Here is a 20,378-nt window from a genome sequence, read left to right on the forward strand (position 1 = left end):
TACTTCTAATTTACTATTATTATTATTATTAATTTATATATTTTTTCTCTAAAAAATTTATTTTGAGCTCACCAACTAAAGCATTTTTTGAAAATTTATATTTCATAAAAAATGACATCCATCTTATTAAAAATACCCAAATTTGCAAACAAGAGGCTGTATTTACAGAACTTAATAAATTAAAAAGAATATAAATAAGTTTCCATATTTCACCAGCTTTTCTTATTTTTCTTCAAGGATCATTTTCTTGAATAAATAGGTAGACAAAAATAAAGCACAATTGTAACTGTACTTCCTTATCAACTGAAAGTTGCCTTCCCTTATCTTGCTCTCTTCTCCTCCTCCATTCCCTTGCAAATTGCAATGGCGTCGACGTTATCCACTATTACCCTCTCTGCGCCGTCACACCCTACCCCCAATTCTCCACACGCCTCAATCTCCTTCCCCAAACAAATCCTAAAATTCCCAATTCCTTCACCCAAACTCCACCACCACCGTCAACTCACGTCCCTCCGTCCACTTGCCGCCGTTGAAGCACCGGAGAAGGTAGTCGGACTCGGAGATGAAATCTCCAATTTAACACTAGCTGACGCACAGAAACTCGTCGAGTACCTTCAAGACAAGCTCGGTGTTACCGCCGCATCCTTCGCTCCTGCCGCCGTCTCCGCCGCACCCGCCGCCGCAGAAGCTCCGGTGGTTGTTGAGGAGAAGACGGAATTTGACGTTATCATTCAGGAAGTGCCGAGTAATGCGAGAATCGCGGCGATTAAAGCTGTTAGGGCTTTAACTAATTTGGCTTTAAAAGAAGCTAAGGAGTTGATTGAAGGCTTGCCGAAGAAGTTTAAGGAAGGAATTTCTAAGGATGAAGCTGAGGAAGCTAAGAAACAGCTTGAAGAAGCTGGTGCAAAAGTGTCTATTGCTTAGAAATTTGGGAAGTTGAATGTACTTTTGGTAAATTTGGATTACTTTTATTTAGCTATTTTTCTTCTTTTTTTCTTTTTCAGAAATATATTGTAATGTTATGTATTACAGACTTCACTTGTTAGATATAGTTGTTCACCAAGTTTTGAACTCAAGAATTTATCACCATCTCAACTTGTTTGCATATGTTTTTGCAACTTTGCGAGAATTCGAGAAGAGAGCATTAATTCGTAGTAAATGCTCCTCGGTGATACTCTACTTTTGTCTCAACAAAAATAATACGTTATATATTTGAAAATAATTTTAATTTTAATTTTCTTTTTATCCTTTTTTTTAAACTCCACAAAGAGAGCAATAGCTAAATTTGAAAGACAAATGGTGTCTCTTTGGTGATTAATTGCATGTTTTGCCGACTTCTAAAATCAACTTATTTTGAAGAGTATTTTTTTCACAAGTGATTTTCAAAAAAATACTTTAGATTTAGGTGAGAAGCAATTTGTGTTTAACTAATCAATTTAAAAAATATTTTTTAGTATCAATTAGCGTTTGATCAATCTTTTAAAAAGTGCTTCTAATATGTGTATTTTTTTCAAAAGTGTTTTTCAAAAAAAGAAAAAATATTTTTAGGAAAAATCTACTTTTTCATCTTCTCAAAAAATAATTTTATTTTGAAGCACTTTTTTTCTTTTTAAAAGTTTGGTCAAACACCTTAAATTCAAGTAAAAACACTTTTAGCCTTAAAAACAATTGTCCAAACAAACTATATGTTTGAACTACTTTCAACCTCGTGGTCAGAAGATGAATCAACAAGACATAAGCTGTGGAGATAATTACGTGCACTCTCTTGCACTGGAACTATATATATGTATGCAGAAAAGTTAAAACATCAGTGTATATTAACAAGTTCAAACACTACTTGCCTCGGCTCATGGATGGAAGATCTAGTATATAGTTTGAGTTCATTTTGACTGAAGTTGAAAAAATGAGTATTAGAGTTGAAGTTACTAAAGCACATTTGAAATTATTCGTGTTTAGACATGAATTTTATTTAGTAAAAAGAAAAAAATAATTGTGTGAATGAACCATTATTTCACTTGAAATACTCTTCATATATGTTTTTCAACTTCAACTTCTCTATTTCAAGTTAAAACTTATAATTAACAAAATTATAAAACAAACATTAATTTCATAATTTGTAATTATATATTTGAGAAATATGCACACACTCAGAAGAATGTTGGATGTTTCTCCTGCAAACTAGTAGTAGCACTAAATTTCCTATATGTCTGATCAGACGTTTTACTCTTGTCCGACTGACTTACTTTCTCATGTTCAATTATTTAGGGAACCAAGCTGTGGAGGGGGGCTTCGAATTCCCCGTAATTCTGGGAATTGTGAAAAGCTATACACAATGAGAGGCTATTGTTATTTATTGAACTGCGTAACAGTCTCATGCTGGCTGACTCTACCATTCTAGCTGTGTTTTTTTTTTTTTTTTAATTTGTATATAAATAATAGATTGATTATACATATAACAATATTAGAGATTGTCCATTACAATAGGGACCTTTGTTAAATACCTTTTTACACACTCTTCGATCCTCATTTGAAACCAAACAAAAAAAATACTTTTTACAATAGGGACCTTTGTTAAATACCTTTTTACACACTCTTCGATCCTCATTTGAAGCCAAACAAAAAAAATACTTAAAATCTTAATTTTTCTCCCCAAAGTGTAATATGGTTAAGCAAACCATACGTACAGATGGGGAACCATGGAGCAACGGTAAAGTTATCTCAGTATGATGTATAGGTCACAGGTTCGAGCCAAGCAGCCACTAATACTTGCATTAGGGTAGGTTGTCTACATCACACCCTTGGGGTGCGGCCTTTCCCCGGACCCAGCGTGAATGCGAGATGCTTTATGCACCGGGCGGCCCTTTAAACCATATGTACGGATATATAGGCAACACACATTCATCATAAGATGTATGTACAAAAAAGACTGACGCCAAGCGAAAATCTTCTACAAAACCAACATATTACTAAAGAGCACACGCATGCCCAGAAGTACTCAAAGCTCAGACATGTGCACGGGACATTGTTACTACACATGCAAACAACAATCATGTGCAAACACGAAACCCACAACACAGCAGATACAGCTATATAACCAGAATGAAAATCTGCAAAATCTATCTACAACACAAGTCGACATCTAATATGCATCAATGAACATTAAGCACTAACAAATACACCAAATGAATTAGTCATCTATAGGGTCCTGAGGAGTCTCAGCTGCACTGCGCTTAATTGTGACAACAGGACATTCGGCATGCTTAACACAGAACTCACTCACAGTTCCCACGAAAACCCTGCAACAGAAAAATCACCTCTTTAATGAAGCAGTGTCCCAAAGTACAGGTTGTTTGATTAGTCACGATCACGAGGGACCCATTATTTAGTGAGAAGCAAGTGCAAAATGACTGCTAGATCTCATATCACTCACAAGGACCCCAAGTAATAGCAGCCTCGGAAGTAGATAAAATGTTTAGATCTTTACAAGGTGGGCCCTGCTATGGAAAATCCAGAAAACAGAATAAAGCTTTTCGTGAATGAACAAGTTTGGACCAATATTGAGCACAGGGAGAAGCATTCTTCTACTGTTCAGACACAAGTTCCTGTGCATTCTGGTAACTAGAGTTTTGCCGTTCTGGTAACTAGAGTTTTGCCGTTCTGGTAACTAGAGTTTTGCCCTTCTGGTAACTAGAGGTTTCTCCTGGACTGAGAGAAAGCTACTGAAAGTGAGGACCTTGCTCGAGCCTTTCTGGCTACAAGATTCATGATCGCTGTTGAATTCTATATTTTAGTGATTGTCAAGGCTCTTAAGACAACTAGGTACACAGTAGTTCAATTAGATTCTAGCAATCAACCATGTCGGGGAAGAATTGGAGGGATCAGATGCATGCAAATACTTTCCATTTACTATTAATAAAAAGGCGGTAGGGGCAACAAGGCCATATGGCTGTGGAGGCAGAATAGAGACCACGGTAAGGCTAATGCCAAGCGGAAAATTCAAAGATGAATAGTGCACTTTATTGGATATCACTGCGACCAAATAGGTTTGCTTCTAATTACGATCATAACTCATAAGTAATGTTGAATTAGGATCATAACTCATAAGTAATGTTTTCTTAACAACATGCATTCACATAATCCATAAGATAATGTTCTCTAATAATATAATAATCATATTGTACATAAAACCCTCAATAGGCATAAGAAAAATATACAAGTCTAATTTAATTGGCAGCCTATATCATAGCCAATAGAGATTTACGTTCTTCCAAGGATATCCAGTCATTGTTCGGCATAAGTTTGCATATTGACAAATAATATATAAACGTATAGGACCATACTTTGTTCCAAATTCATTTGCCATGTCTCGTTTTAGAATAGATGACATCATTAAAAGGCAACTAATAATGATTCTCCCACCGCTCAACAAGGCACCATGTCTTCAAAATAATATTGTTTAGACTTTTTACTAATATTAGAAGTCAGTGCCTCTGAAAATGTATTCAACTTAGGTGCATCGAAAGTTTGGCTAATTTTGTTCAAATTGTCTATATTCCAATTTTCAAAGAGGCGGCATACCTAAAAACCATTTCATCTAGCTCATTGACAATTAATGAGGTAGATGAAATGATTCCTGTGAATGCTACCTCTTTGGAAAATGCTGAGGAATATGGGTCATTTGCCAACTCCTGAAACACCTAACTTGAGTGCCTATCCAGAGGCACCGACTACTAATAGGAGTAAAAAGCCTAAACAAGATCATCTTAAAGATATGACTGTCATGTTGAGAGGTTGGATGGATCATTTAGCCAATGTGAATAATCATCTTTCAACTATGTCACCCATTCTAGAGTGAGATATGACAAATAGTAAAGGAGATCGATTTGAAACTAAGTATTGTCCCAAAATCTTATACATAACCGACTACTAATAGGAGTAAAAAGCCTAAACAAGATCATCTTAAAGATATGACTGCCATGTTGAGAGGTTGGATGGATCATTTAGCCAATGTGAATAATCATCTTTCAACTATGTCACCCATTCTAGAGTGAGATATGACAAATAGTAAAGGAGATCGATTTGAAACTAAGTATTGTCCCAAAATCTTATACATTATTTGTCAACATGCAGTCTTGTGCAAAACATTAATTGGCGTCTATGGAAGAACACAAATCTCTTTTATTGACCATGTATCATGTATCTTATACTTATTGAGGATTTTATGAATAATATGAATGTTACTTTATTAGAAAATATAATTATTATGCATTTTATGTTATGGATTATATGAATGCATGTTGTTAAGAAACATTATTTATGATCCAAAATATAAAAGATGTGTAATGATTGTTGTTAATACCATTAAATTGTTTTTACACCCAAGGGTGTGTCTAGTAGTCGATGAAATGGTTTGAGAACCATGAGGTCTCTCAGGTTCAAATCCCAGAGAGGCAAAAACAATATGTGATCTCTTACATCCATCCACGCATTGGTGGACAGAATCGCACGATACAAGTGTTGGTAGGAGGTAGCAGGTACACCGTGGATTAGTCGAAGTGCGTGTAAGCTGGCCTGGACACCACAATCATTAAAAACTATATCATTAACTTATTTTTTATTAATTTTAATAGTAGTGCATGAATTTAATAATTTAATATGTTTACAAGGCATAAATTATGATAATTGAGGAAAAAGAGTTGTCTTAAATTATTTTTATGAATAATTGTTTGATAAATGCAATATTTACATCAAGACAAAATACATAAGTTTCCCCCTAAACTTGTCCAGTAACTCGGTTGACCACTTAAACTTTGCGAGCATTCATGTACCCCATTATTCTTATTTAGAGTGAAATAAATACTTCATTATGCATACACAATCAGTTGCATGGTGGGAGGTGATTTATACTCTCCCTATAGTTTCGCCACATCATCGGTATGGCATCATTTAGTTTTATTTTTTGCACTCCTAAAGTTTTACTATTTTCACTCCTACTTCACTCTTTTTCTGTACGTTTTAATACAAAATTTCTTTCCCGAGCAATTCTCCAAAACAATTCGATGGAGCCAAAAAGTTTTGACAGTGAAGTAAAAAGCATTATCATATGGGCAGGTATTTGAAACAACAGAATCCTGCCATATTTGAGAAGGATGAATATATGAGAGATGATAATGACATTATTTTCCTGTCGTTTTAGAGAAGGGAAGGACTATGGTGCTGGAGACGGGAGTATTTATGAAACATAAAATAAAATTTTGTATTTTGGTCGGGTTCTCAAGCTTGAGATGAGATGAAAAGGCAATTTTTTGTGGGATTGGAAAGGAGAAACTCCTTTTGGGACTACAACGCCCTTTTCCTTTTAGATCCTCAATCTTTCCGGCCAACTATGCTCATGGATTTTGAATGAAAGTTGTATTCTTTTGGAATCAAATCTTGAGTGATTGGGAAAAACCAAAATTAATTGTCTTTGGAATCTGGGTATTAGATAAAGAGACCATGCTAATGGAAATTGTGGGTATTAGGATAAAGAGACATTAAAAAGGTGGGTTTAAGAGTGTTTGTTATGATGTTATAGAGAGGAATTAAAGAGAGTGGTGAAGCAAAAAAGGTATAAAGAAAATTGTATCTACGATGAGAAAAAAAGAAGAATGTTTTTTTTTTGGTGTTGGTTGGGGGGGGGGGGGGGTTGAAGAATCTAAGAGTTCTGTATGTGGGGGTGAGGAAGAAGAAAGAAGAGGGGCCCCATCTTTTTTATTTAATTTTTTGTTATTTACGCACTTATAATTTTTTATCTTTATTTTTTTGCCACATCAGCTATTAGGGTGAAAATAATTCACTCCAAACGCTTTTTGGGGGTACATGAACGCCCGTAAAGTTCTAGTGTTCAACCGAGTTATCGAGACAAGTTTAGGGTGGAAACTTATGTATTTTTCCTTACAACAATTAAGGGCATTTTAGTAGATTTATCGGTTATTATACGATATGTACAATTAAACCAAAACAATAAAAGTGTTATTAAACCACACCAAACGATACGATCTATCTAAACGTTGTATCCACAAAACAATACCGTACAATACAATGTTGTACAAAACTATACAATACGAAAGAATAAGTAACAACCATCCAAACAGGGTGGTAAGGGTTTCTAACCATGTGCAGAGAGTTCAGTGGTTGGAATCATCACTTAATGAGATGGGTTTGCTACTGCAATATACCCTAAACGATGATTTAGTGAGAATGCTACTTGCAGAAATTTTCTATTCGAAGACAGGAAATGAACAGTAGATCGTTTCGGTGATGAAAGTTTTGAAATGGTTATTAACTCAGTTGCTATGTGGAAGAATATAAAGAACACGAGATATTTGGGCCATTAGATACTTTATGATGTTTCCAGAAGCCTGTTCTTGCTGGACGCTGGGTGGAGGGGGCACACACTCAATATGTTGAAGAGACATCCCCATAGAAACTTGAAAATAAAAATAAAAATAAAAAAGACCAAACTGCTACTACAATTAAGCATACCTCTGAAAGGGACCAAGACCACGGCAGCCAACCACAAGAAGATCTGGTTGTACACGTTTGACTTCATGGCAGACGACTTCCTTTGGGTCACCTTGCTTTATCCATGCTTCACAAGGAACCTACAAAAATGGCACATGGTAAGTTTCAAAGTTTTTGTACTATAGAGATTCTGAAAGCACCAAAATTTAATAGTATCCCTCAAGCAGTAAAGTTCAAATACTAGTTAGTAACTTAGCATTAGCTTAGTAATTTAGCATTAGCTTAAAGTTTCATGCCAAGATTCGAAGGAAATCCAGGTACCCCAATTTCATGACATCGGTTAACAAAGTACTCCAGCAGATGGAGCCCTCTAATCTTATCCCTGTGTTTCAGGACCTTGAAATCCTCGGGTGATGCAAATATGCTATCCATGTCTTCAAAACCTAGTAATCAAATGACCAACAAGACATATAAGCTACTGAATAAACCAAATATGGCAGATTGCATGATGGAGAAATAGTATGCTGGGTCTACAAGATTGACAATAAAACATTGAAAGCATAATGAAGTTTACACACTGATGCCCGATGGTACTCGGATTTTGTTAGATGCATCACGCATGTAAGGATGGTCAACCTACAGAAAACATGGCTAAGGCAAATGGTTCAGAACCAGCAAAAACAACAGACCTCTGCATTTCCCAATTAAATACAAAGCACGGGAATGATTTTCCAATGCAACTAGAAATTTCCACATATTTTGATTCTAGCCATAAAACCAATAGAAATAGAAGCATGAAATGTAAAAGAAAAAAGAAATACACAAATTTGACCTGTGCTGACATTACTCATTTTGTTCCTATTAAGGAAAAGAGTAAGCTGTCTTTTCTCTTCCAGAATAGCCTTCTAAGTTCTAACCCTTTCCCCCACCCCAATCCTATGAACAAGGACAAATAGTAGCTTCAAAGATATGACTCTTTGGCCTTAAGACTAGATTCTGCAATTTCGCTCTTTTAAGTGACAAGAAAGTGAACCACTCCAAGCGGAAAGAGAAAGTGAATCTTACTTCTCTTTCACCTCAAGAGAAGCTACCCAAATAAGAAAATGATCACACGCGCCATAATAACGACGGGTTACCTTGGGAGCTACTGATTCACATTGATCGTTCTATTTTATGGCTTATATCACAAAGGCAACCCTCCGCCCCGATTAAGCACAAATCCTGGAATAAACTTGTGCAATAAAATGTCCCTACAATTCGTACGACGAGTTCGAATCCCTAGCCTGGTTGACCCTTCCTATCCCCCTCTTAAGAATGTAAAAGAAAAAGAAGAAATTTTGAAACAACATGGCTAGGTCAATGTTGCACTCTCTGGTTAATTTAGAAGTCATGCTGAAAAACTTGAAAAATTGTAAAACTGGGAATTGTGATATCTAGGTCAGATACCAGAATTAAAGCCTTTAGCACCCAAAATAAATTTACACGTCCGTTCGATACATAACAACAAATTGCTACTCCTACTACTAGTACGTCTCACATCAAATTAGTTGCAACATTTCGCTTAACAAATTAATTGCAATATTTCGCTTTACAAATTAGTTGTGAATTTTCAATATTTCGCTCAAGTCAAAAACAGAATTAAAGTCTTTAGCAACCAAATAAAATTACACAAAAATCAGTTCAATACACTAAAACAACAACAACTACTACTATCACTGCTACTACATCTCAACATCAAATTAGTTGCAAAATTTCGCTTTACAAATCAGTTCAAAAAATTTCAACACGAGGTCATAATTTGACGCATGAGAAATGATAACATTTGTGCAAAAATCAGAACGATACACAACAACTATACTACTACTAATACTACTAGTACTACATCTCAACATCAGATTAGATGCAATATTTTGCTTAGGTCAAATATCAGAACTAGAGCGTTTAGCAACTAAATAAAATTAAACACAGATCAGTTCGATACACAACAACAACAGCAATAACTACTACTACAACAATAGAATGACACACAAATCAGCTCGATACACAAGAACAACTACAGCTACTACTACTACATCTCAACATCAAATTAGTTGTAATATTTCGCTCTACAAATTAGTTGCAATATTTCGCTGAGGTCAAATATCAGAACTAAAGCATTTAGCAACCAAATAAAATTTGTGATACACAACAGCAACTAATACTACTACTACTACTACCACCACCACCATCACTACTACTACTCAACTTCAGATTAGTTGCAATATTTCGCTTAGGTCAAAAAATCAGTTAGATACACAACAACAACTACTACTACTACTACTACACCAAATTAGTTGTAATATTTCGCTCTACAAATTAGTTAGTACAAAATATTTCGCTTAGGTCAAATACCAGAACTAAAGTATTTAACAACCAAATAAAATTACACAGTAATCAGTTGGATACAATACACACAGATCAGTTTGATACACAACAAATAACAACAACTACTACAACAACAATAAAATCAGGCGCAAATCAGTTGAACAATTTCAACAAGAGATCACAAATTGACACGTGGAAAATGATACGATTTGTGCAATATTTATAGAGAGAGAGAAAGAAAATAACCGTCTTCATCGGGAACTTGAACATGGAGAAAGAGGAGTTTGAAGCCAGGAGTGTTGTTACGAACGATCTTCTTAAGAGTCCACTCGAATGCGCCTTTACTGCTAATGGAAGCATGTGGATAACCTTTGATCGTTGACTCGTTCACTCCTACCATTATCCGGGTGATTGCCTCGCCTTCCATTTCTCGAGAAATCGATTTTACGGGGTTTTGTTTGCCGATTGATTGATTCAGGAGTGTTTTCTTTCGCTGCTCCACCTATTTTATCGTGTCCTATATATATTTCGTTACAGGCATTATTTGCACCGTCTGGCCCTATTTAAAGTTGGCAGAATGAGCTTTTGTTTTTGCATACAAATTTAATTTACTAAACTAAATAACTGTTCACGAGAATCTTAATTTAGTAATAGAATTTCTTTTATGGCGGTGGTGTCCAAATAATTTCATACCTCCCATTAGGGCGGCAAACGTGCGGGTCGAGTCGGATATGTACGGATCGAAAACGGATAATGCAATAAATAGATAAATTATCCGACTCGATTTATATTTAATACGGATAAAAAACGGGTTAACCGGCGGATAATATGGATATCCATATATCCATGACTTCTTGAATATGATCACTTTTGAGAGAATTTCTAGTCTATCAAACTTGAAGAACCCTCAATTTGAGGCTTTACAATTGTAGAAGTTAAACTCATTAGTTATCCATTGGTTATTCATTTTCTAAGTGGATAATATGATTCTTAACCATATTTGACCCGTTTTTAAGAAGCTCATTTCTTAATGGATAATATGGGTGGATAACTGTTTTCTTTTAACCATTTTGCCACCACTACCTCCCATCAAGCACAGTGACGGGTAATTTAGCCATCAAGTCTTGGGTTATTACTAAGATTTAAACATGAGACCTCATCATTCTTCCTTATTTCATTGACCACTAGATTACGTTTTGGGATCCGGTCCACTGATTTTTGCTCCAGTAATCTTCGGTGGTTATTTGAGATTGTGCCAACTCAACAGACTAACATAGGCTGTAATTAATATCTATAGTGTAAGCCCCCGTACAAATTTTAACCAAAAATTCGGGGTTTCGTGGTGCCAAGATAAATTCGTGCGTTATTAAAGTAGAAATTTGTACTTTTTGGACTGAACAGTACCCTACGGACTTAGAGGAAAATGTTTCGCAGAAAAAAGCGTTTCTGCGGCCCATTATGCGGCCGCATAATCACTCTGCGGACCGCATAATGGCCGCAGAGTGAAGCAGAAAGTTTGGCAAATTTGAGGTCAGTTTTGTGGTCGATTATGTGACCGCATAATCGATATGCGGACCTCATATCGGTCGCATAATCCCTCTTGAGTTTTTGCGGAGGGAGTTCTGCGTTGCATTATGCGACCGCACAACAAGTATGCGAACCGCATACTGGTCGCATACCTGGGCCGAAAGTTCAGGCCCCTGAGGGCCATTTCTGCGGTCACTTTGCGGATCGCATAACCGTTATGCGGTCGCATATGCGACCGCAGACCTGTGTCGGGGCACCCATTTTCTTAATTTAAAACCCGACCCCTATTCCGTTAAAACACCCCTTTAGTCTATTTTGAAGCTCATTTATGATATTTCTAGAGTGAGAGAGAGGGTTCTAGAGGGAGGGCCTAATTTTTCATCAAATTGATCTTCAACTATCACTCAAAGCCTTGGAAATATTCAAGTAGAGCACCAAAATTCTTCACCTTAAAAGGTAAGGCTTCATCACCCCAGCTCTTAATTTCAAACATAGCTATAAGGGGGTACTAGGGTGATACTTCATGGGTATGAGGGTGGTTTATCTTGCATGCATGTGTGATAAAGAGTATGGGGAAGAAAAGTGAGCTAGAACCATGAATGTTTTCTTAATTCAGGGTTCAATTTGTATATTGCTAAAATAGATTGAGGTTGCTAAGGGTTCCGGATAATTGTAGAGTCTAAAGAAGCGCAATTGAGGTATGTATGGTTAACTCTCTTCTTCCTAGAATCGAACTCCTTGTATCCGAATAATTGGTGTAAGTTCTAACTTGATCATACTAGAATTGTATGCCTTAGTTTGTTGGGTTGGAAGATTCATGTTCCCTAATTATTTTAGATGTTTACCGTGTCATCATGCTACTTGAGAACATTATTATGCTTTTCCAAGTTCCTTCCCTTATATGTGTAATGCCTTATGTGATGATACTTGTCGACATGAATGATGATGTTATTTGAACGGATAAAAAGGGAAAGACTCGAATTGTAAAATGTTCCCAAGTGCCAAGAACTACTTAATAAATGAGGCTGTTTGTGCCATATAACGAAAGATGGGAAAGAAATGTGAATAGAGTGAATAATTGAAAGAGGTTATGTCTCAAGTGAGATGGCTTAGCCGATCGAGCCGAGATCGGACGCCATAATGTACACATGGTGGCATTTGTGTTGGAATTATTGATTTATATTATGGATATGAATATGTCTTACTTGGGATGGCTTAGCCGGTCGGGCCGAGACCAGACTCCGTGTAAAAACATGGTGGTATTGTGAGTTGTGGCTTTGGCACTAAAGATTATTAACCTAAAAAGATGGAAAGATTGAATTGGAAACTATGTGATCCTTACTTGGTGTTTCTTTGTATTCCTATGAAGTACTTATTGATTATTATGACTGCCTTCTCTTTATTTCACTGTTCATTCTACTAAGATTGGTGTTTGACTTACATACTAGTACTATTCGACAATACTAACGTCCTTTTTGCCGGGGGCGCTACATCTTTGAATGGATGTAGGTGGTTTCATCGCAGATAGTGCCGATCGCAGATAGTGGTGCTCTATTTCTCTCCTCACAGCAGTTTTGGTGAGTCCCCATTTCCCCCAGGGGTCATGTAGTCCTTCTTTTGTAAAGATTTTCATATTTTGAGGTATAGCCGGGGCCTTGTTGCAGGCATTGTCATGATTGTCTTTTGTATCATTAGAGGCTCCGTAGACGTTTATGTAGGTCATGTATGGGTATCAGAGTGGTCACTGGACTAAGTTGTATTTTCAAAACTTAACTATGGCATAATGTATATAATGAAAAATGGACTAGCAACGTTTGTGTATGTATATCTGATCTCTCCCCTATTTAGCAGATGCTAACGTGTCCTCTTTTCGGATTATGAATGCGTCGGGTAGGGAATGTCTAATAGGCTTGCTCGACCGGGTTCACTCGGTTGAGCGACGGTCGCGGTCCCCGAGGTTGGGGCGTGACAAACTTGGTATCAGAGCCTAAGGTTTTAAAGTGTCCTAGGATGTCTCGGAGCCGTGTCTAGTAGAGCCCTTCTTATCGATGTGTTATCGACCACATCTATAATTAGGGGGCTACTTGGACATTTAAGAATGATACTCTTCATTGTTGTTCTATATCGTGCGATAGAGCGGAAAGTGAGGTTGTTTTTCCCTAACTCGTGCATTGTTCTAACTTTCAGTAAATGGCACATAAGAAGAGAGCGAGAATTGGCCAAGGAGCCAATGCCACCCCAGGAGTGGCTGTTGATCCCTTACTTGATAATGCGGGCGAGGACAATCCCCCTACTATCACACTGCCGGATTCGTCTACTCCAGAACAAACTACCCCAATTCCTACGCCCGCGGAGGGTGCCACAATCCCTCCCGTCGATATACCTGTTCAACCTTCAACCCCAGCTCCAGGTCCCGGTATTTCTGATGGGGATCTTAGGGGAGCTATTCAGATGCTGACTGAGTTAGTAGCTTCTCAGGATCAGAGGTCAAATATTGCACCCACCTTATTTAGCTCGCAAGGGGATTCTTCTAGTTCCAGGGTAAACATGTTCCTTTAGTTAGACCCTCCAGTGTTCACAGGTACTGATCCCGGGGCAGACCCTCAGGATTTCATTGATGAGATGCATAAGACCCTCCGAGTTATGCGTGCTACTAAGATGGAGGGAGTAGAGTTGGCCTGCTATCGTTTGAAAGGGGTGGCATATTCCTGGTTTGAAATGTGGGAGGATTCCCGTGAGGAGGGGAGCCCTCCGGCGAGATGGAGTAAGTTCGCGGATGCCTTCATAGACCATTTCTTGCCTGCCGAGACTAAGGCAGCCCGTGCTGTGGAGTTTGAGACCCTTAAACATGGTAGTAAGAATGTGTGGGAGTATCACATGGAGTTTGTGCGCCTGTCAAAGTATGTTGTTCATATGATGCCGACTATGGAGGCTAGGGTGCGTTGATTTGTGCAGGGCCTTAGCCCTTTGGTTATTAATGAGGCTGCCACAGCTGCTCTAAATTCTGACATGAACTATGGTAAGATGGTGGCATTTGCCCAAGCTACAGAGGCTCGAAAAGTAAAGCTCGGGATGAAACGAGAAGGTAGTAGTAGGGCCCGATCAGCAGGCAACCTTGGGGATTCGTTCAGAAGTGGGAGATCAGCTTTTCGGGGAGGATCATCAGGGCCGTCCCAGTCTTATGCTCAGTCTTCAGCTAGTGCCCCGCCATCAGGGCACAGTCAGCAGTAGGGGAGTCGCTTTAGGCCCAGTCAGGGCAACAGGGAGCCCCACCATCAGGGCCGATCAGGAGGGAGATTCCAGGAGCAGCAGAGGGCTCCATGCCCTAAGTGTAGGAGGATACATTCGGGAGTCTGCTACTTGGACATGCCAGTATGTTACAGATGAGGAATGAGAGGTCATATTCAGAGGGAGTATCGTGCATCCCGTCAGGGTACGGGCAAGGGCACAGCTCAGTCATCCAGTCCTACAGCTGCCACATCTTCAGCACACCCTCCAGCTCGAAGCTCTCCAGCACCCATAGGGCATGGTGCAGCTAGGGGTGGTGCACAGAGTTCGGGAGGACCCAGCCGATTCTATGCTATGAGTGGTCAACAGAGTGCAGAGGCTTCCCCAAATGTCGTCACAGGTATATTGACAGGTAAATCTTAGCACGACTTTCCATCCACAGACTGACAGGTAAGCAGAACGGACTATTCAGACGCTTGAGGACATGTTGCGTGCGTGTGTGCTTGACTTCAAGGGTAGCTGGGATGATCATTTGCCGCTTATAGAATTTGCTTATAACAACAACTTCCATGCCAGTATTCAGATGGTGCCGTTTGAGGCTTTGTATGGTAGAAGATGTAGATCGCCGATTGGGTGGTTCGAGGTTGGAGAAGCTGAACTAATAGGACCAGACCTTGTGCATCAGGCTATGGAAAAGGTTAAGATTATAAAAGAGCGGTTGAGAACTGCTCAGAGTCATCAAAAATCCTAATCGGACGTTCGTCGCAGAGACTTATAGTTCAAGGAAGATGATTGGGTGTTCTTGAAAGTATCTCCCATGAAGGGGATCATGCGGTTTGGAAAGAAAGGGAAATTAAGTCGAGGTACGTCGGGCCATATAGAATCATTCAAAGGATAGGTCAGGTGGCGTACAAGCTTGAGCTACCACCTGAGATGTCATTAGTGCACCCGGTATTCCATGTGTCCATATTGAAGAAGGTAGTGGAGATCCGTCCGCTATCGTGCAGGTTAAGACCATCGAGATTAGTGAAGAACTGTCATATGAAGAGATTCCGGTTGCTATCCTTTATAGACAGGTCCGGGAGTTGAGGAACAAAGAAATTGCATCCGTAAAGGTATTATGGCGAAACCAGCAAGTCGAAGAAGCTACTTGGGAAGCCGAGAATGAAATGAAAAAGAAGTACCCTCATTTGTTTGAATAGCCATGTAATAGCTCTATAAAGTTGTCCCCCCTAAATTTTTGTAGTACTTGTTCGGCTTATATAAAGACACCCCGTTCTGGTTATATGTCCCCCATGAGGCTTCAATTGTTGTTATTTTGCATTCTGTTGTGTCATTTAATTCTATATATGTTGCTAAGGTGTGTTTCGGGGGCTCTCTGACAGGTGGATAGGCCTAAATACAAAGGAAACTCTGGCAAAATTTTCATAAAGTTAGGAAGTTAGGCAAATTTGGGCCTGATGGTATGTGGTATAACTGAAGTTGTGTTAAGTGAACTTTGATCCTCATTCGAGGACGAATGATCTTAAGTGGGGGAGGATGTAAGGCTTCGTACAAATTTTAACCAAAAACTCGGGGTTTTATGGTGCCAAGATAGATTCCTGTGTTATTATAGTAGAAATTTGGACTTTTTGGACTGAACAGTACACTACGGACTTAGAGGAAAATGTTTCGCAGAAGAAAGCGGTTCTGCGGCCCATTATACGGCCGCATAATCACTCTGCGGACTGCATAATGGCCGTAGAGTAAAGCAGAAATTTTGGCCAATTTGAGGTCGATTTTGCGGTCGATTATGCGACCGCATAATTGATATGCGGACCTCATATCGGTCGCATAATCCCTCTTGGGTTTTTGCAAAGGGAGTTCTGCGGTGCATTATGCGACCGCAGAACAAGTATGCGGATCGCATACTGGTCGCATACCTGGGCCGAAAGTTCAGGCCCCTGAAGGCCATTTCTGCGGTCACTTTGCGGACCGCATAACCGTTATGCGGTCGCATATGCGACCACAAACCTGTGTTAGGGCACCCATTTTCTTAATTTAAAACCCGACTCCCATTCCGTTAAAACACCCCTTTAGTCTATTTTGAAGCTCATTTATGATATTTCTAGAGTGAGAGAGAGAGAGTTCTAGAGGGAGGGCCTAATTTTTCATCAAATTGATCTTCAACCATCACTCAAAGCCTTGGAAACATTCAAGTAGAGCACCAAAATTCTTCACCCTAAAAGGTAAGGCTTCATCACTCCAGCTCTTAGTTTCAAACATAGTTATAAGGGGGTACTAGGGTGATACTTCATGGGTATGAGGGTGGTTTATCTTACATAAATGTGTGATAAAGAGTATGGGGAAGAAAAGTGAGCTAGAACCATAAACGTTTTCCTAATTCTGGGTTCAATTTGTATATTGCTAAAATAGATTGAGGTTGCTAAGGGTCCTGGATAATTGTAGAGTCTAAAGAAGCGCAATTGAGGTATGTATGGCTATCTCTCTTCTTCCTAGAATCAAACTCTTGGTGTTCGAATAATTGGTGTAAGTTCCGACTTGATCATACTAGAATTGTTTGCCTTAGTGTGTTGGGTTGGAAGATTCATGTTCCCTAGTTGTTTTAGATGTTTACGATGTCATCATGCTACTTGAGAACGTTATTATGATTTTCCAAGTTCCTTCCCTTATATGTGTAATGCATTATGTGATGATACTTGTCGACATGAATGGTGATGTTATTTGAACGGATAAAAAGGGAAAGACTCGAATTGTAAAATGTTCCCAAGTGCCAAGAACTACTTAATAAATGAGGCTGTTTGTGCCATGTAACGAAAGATGGGAAAGAAATGTGAATAGAGTGAATAATTGAAAGAGGTTATGTCTCAAGTGAGATGGCTTAGCCGATCGAGCCGAGATCGGATGCCATAATGTACACATGGTGGCATTTGTGTTGGAATTATTGATTTACATTGTGGATATGGATATGTCTCACTTGGGATGGCTTAGCCGGTCGGGCCGAGACCGGACTCCATGTAAAAACACGGTGGCATTGTGAGTTGTGGCTTTGGCACTAAAGATCATTAACTTAAAAATATGGAAAGATTGAATTGGAAACTATGTGATCCTTACTTGGTGTTTCTTTGTATTCCTATGAAGTACTTATTGATTATTATGACTGCCTTCTCTTTGTTTCAGTGTTCATTCTACTAAGATTGGTGTTTGCCTTACATACTAGTACTATTCGACAGTACTAACGTCCCTTTTTGCCGGGGGCGCTATATCTTTAAATGGATATAGGTGGTTCCATCGTAGATAGTGCCGATCGCAGATAGTGGTGCTCTCTTTCTCTCCTCACAGCAGTCTTGGTGAGCCCAATTTCCCCCAGGGGTCGTGTAGTCCTTCTTTTGTAAAGATTTTCATATTTTGAGGTATGGCCGGGGCCTTGTTGCCGGCATTGTCATGATTGTCTTTTGTATCATTATAGGCTCCGTAGACATTTATGTGGGCCGTGTATGGGTATCCGAGTGGTCACTGGACTAAGTTGTATTTTGAAAACTTAACTATGGCATAGTGTATATAATGAAAAATGGACTAGCAACGTTTGTGTATGTATATCTGATCTCTCCCCTATTTAGCAAATGGTAACACGTCCTCTTTTCGGATCATGAATGAATCGGGTAGGGAAGGTCTAATAGGTTTGCTCGACCGAGTTTACTCGGTTGAGCGTCGGTCGCACTTTCCGAGGTTGGGGCATGACAAATAGAAAGCTCAAACTAACGTCTATTAATTGCCTTCTGTTTCTCCTCTTTGCAACACAAACTTGCTGAAATTATTGTTTTTCCGATTGGCCACTGGAATAAACTCAAAACCACTGCATTCTACCATGATATGTAATGATCTGATCGGTTATTTTGTGTATTTAAGCCTCATTTTTCCTTTTGAGGCTCCTCATATGTGTATTTGTAGTTTTATGACTTACGGGGATGGTTGATTTTGCTTCGGGGAACTTTTGCAGTGTCTTGGGATCAATGGTTCTTAATTTGGAATCTTAAGATGGAGATGATGACCGAAATTTGACTTTTGTGAAAATGACCTCGGAACTGTATTTTGATGGTTCCACTAGATTCATTTGGCAATTTTGGAATTAGGCGTATGTCCGGAGTCCTAGGTTGATTTGGCTCTTTTTGTCGAAAGTTTGCAATTTGAAGGTTTTGAAATTTTCTAAGTTGGACCATGATTTGACTTTATGGCTATCAGATTCGGATTTTGATTTCCGGACTTAGAATAGGTCTGTTTTGTCATTTAGAATTTGTATGCAAAGTTTGGCGTCATTGTGAGTTGGTTTGATAGGAATTGGGGCGCTTGGTTGTGATTTCTAGCGATTCTTGAGTTTCATTATGAATTTTTATGTGTTTTGATGTCCGATTCGTGGTTTCGGATATTATTTTAGTGTTTTGAGTGCGCGAGCAAGTTCATATGATATTTTTAGACTTGTGTCGATGTTTCGTGCGGAGCCCCGAGGGCTCAGGTGAGATCTTGACTATCCGTAACCTCGTGAGTCCAAATATGTGTTTGGTTTTCAAATCCGAGTCCAATTCGACTCTCAAGTCTCCAAATTTTAATTTTTCAAAACATAATAAAAAATCCCCCAAATGTCTTTTCAAATCTCATAGATGTTAGAAGTCATAAATAATAATATTATATAATGGAATGTGAGTTAAAATTACTTATTCAATAGCTTTGTGTGAAAATCTCCTCCTAAAATCGTCTCCCACTAAGTCTAGGGCTCCAAAATATGATAAAATGAGACTAAGTCCGAAATCCAACTATTTTGTTTAGCCGCATAAGTCGCAAATGCGATCCAGGGTTCAAAAATTCAAACCCTCACAAATGAGACCAAAGGATCGCAATTGCGCTGCCTGATAAACCCAGGGAATGTCGCAAATGCAACACTGACTTCACATTTGCGAAGTTAGTCCCCTTCGCAAAAACGGCCAATTGGTCGCAACTGCGACTTGCACAGCCAAAGACCAACCTTCGCAATTGCGATTAAGGCATCGCAATTGCGATACCTAAGACCCCTACCAACTTCACAATTGCGAACTGGTGCTCACAATTGCGATAACCACAGCACCAGCACACCAGCAGTCCTGAACCAAATCCAGTCCAATATGAAACACTTCCGAAATTCACCTGAACCCCGGGGCTCCACACCAAACATCCACACAAGTCTAAAAATATCATACAAACTTGCTCATATGCTCAAAATATGAAAATAACATCAGGAACCATGAATTGAATACCAAAATGCATGAAATCCACAATGAAACTCAAGAATCGCTAAAATCACAACCAAGCATCTGATTGCTATCAAACCAACTCGAAATGATGCTAAACTTTACAGAGGAGTTCCAAATGATAAAACGAACCTTTTTAAAGTCCCGAAATTAAAATTCAAATCCGATAGCCATAAAGTCAAACCATGGTTAAACTTGAGAAATTTCTAAACCTTCAAATTGCTAACTTTTGGGAAAAAAAAAAAGCCAATTCAACCTAGGACACCTAAATTCAATTCCGGGCATACGCCTAACTCCAAAATTACCATACGAACATGTTAGAACCATCAAATTACCGTTCTGGGGTCGTTTTCACAAAAATCAAACCTCAGTCAATGTTTTTAACTTAAGCTTCCAAATTAAGAATCAATTGATCCAAATCAATCCAAAAACCTCACCGAAATGAAACCAACCATCCCCGCAAGTCATAAGACC

The 20,378-nt window shown here is 38.7% G+C and overlaps 2 protein-coding genes across 2 annotated transcripts; one reads left to right on the forward strand and one right to left on the reverse strand.

Annotated features, from left to right (window-relative positions):
- Positions 1-243: 243 nt before the first annotated feature.
- On the forward strand, positions 244-2,475 carry LOC107782092 (large ribosomal subunit protein bL12c-like). Its single transcript, XM_016602923.2, has 2 exons — positions 244-951; positions 2,266-2,475. The coding sequence occupies exon 1, from the start codon at positions 364-366 to the stop codon at positions 922-924; it is 561 nt and encodes a 186-aa protein (XP_016458409.2). The 5' UTR covers positions 244-363; the 3' UTR covers positions 925-951; positions 2,266-2,475.
- A 422-nt stretch (positions 2,476-2,897) lies between these two features.
- Positions 2,898-10,412, reverse strand: LOC107782091 (universal stress protein A-like protein). Its single transcript, XM_016602921.2, has 4 exons — positions 10,114-10,412; positions 7,825-7,946; positions 7,525-7,643; positions 2,898-3,296 (listed from the first exon to the last, which is right to left on the reverse strand). Exons 1-4 carry the CDS (start codon positions 10,292-10,294, stop codon positions 3,188-3,190), a joined length of 531 nt encoding a protein of 176 aa, XP_016458407.1. The 5' UTR covers positions 10,295-10,412; the 3' UTR covers positions 2,898-3,187.
- Positions 10,413-20,378: the final 9,966 nt, after the last annotated feature.

This window comes from Nicotiana tabacum, chromosome 14 (genome assembly GCF_000715075.1).
Source record: "Nicotiana tabacum cultivar K326 chromosome 14, ASM71507v2, whole genome shotgun sequence".
Taxonomy (NCBI): domain Eukaryota; kingdom Viridiplantae; phylum Streptophyta; class Magnoliopsida; order Solanales; family Solanaceae; genus Nicotiana; species Nicotiana tabacum.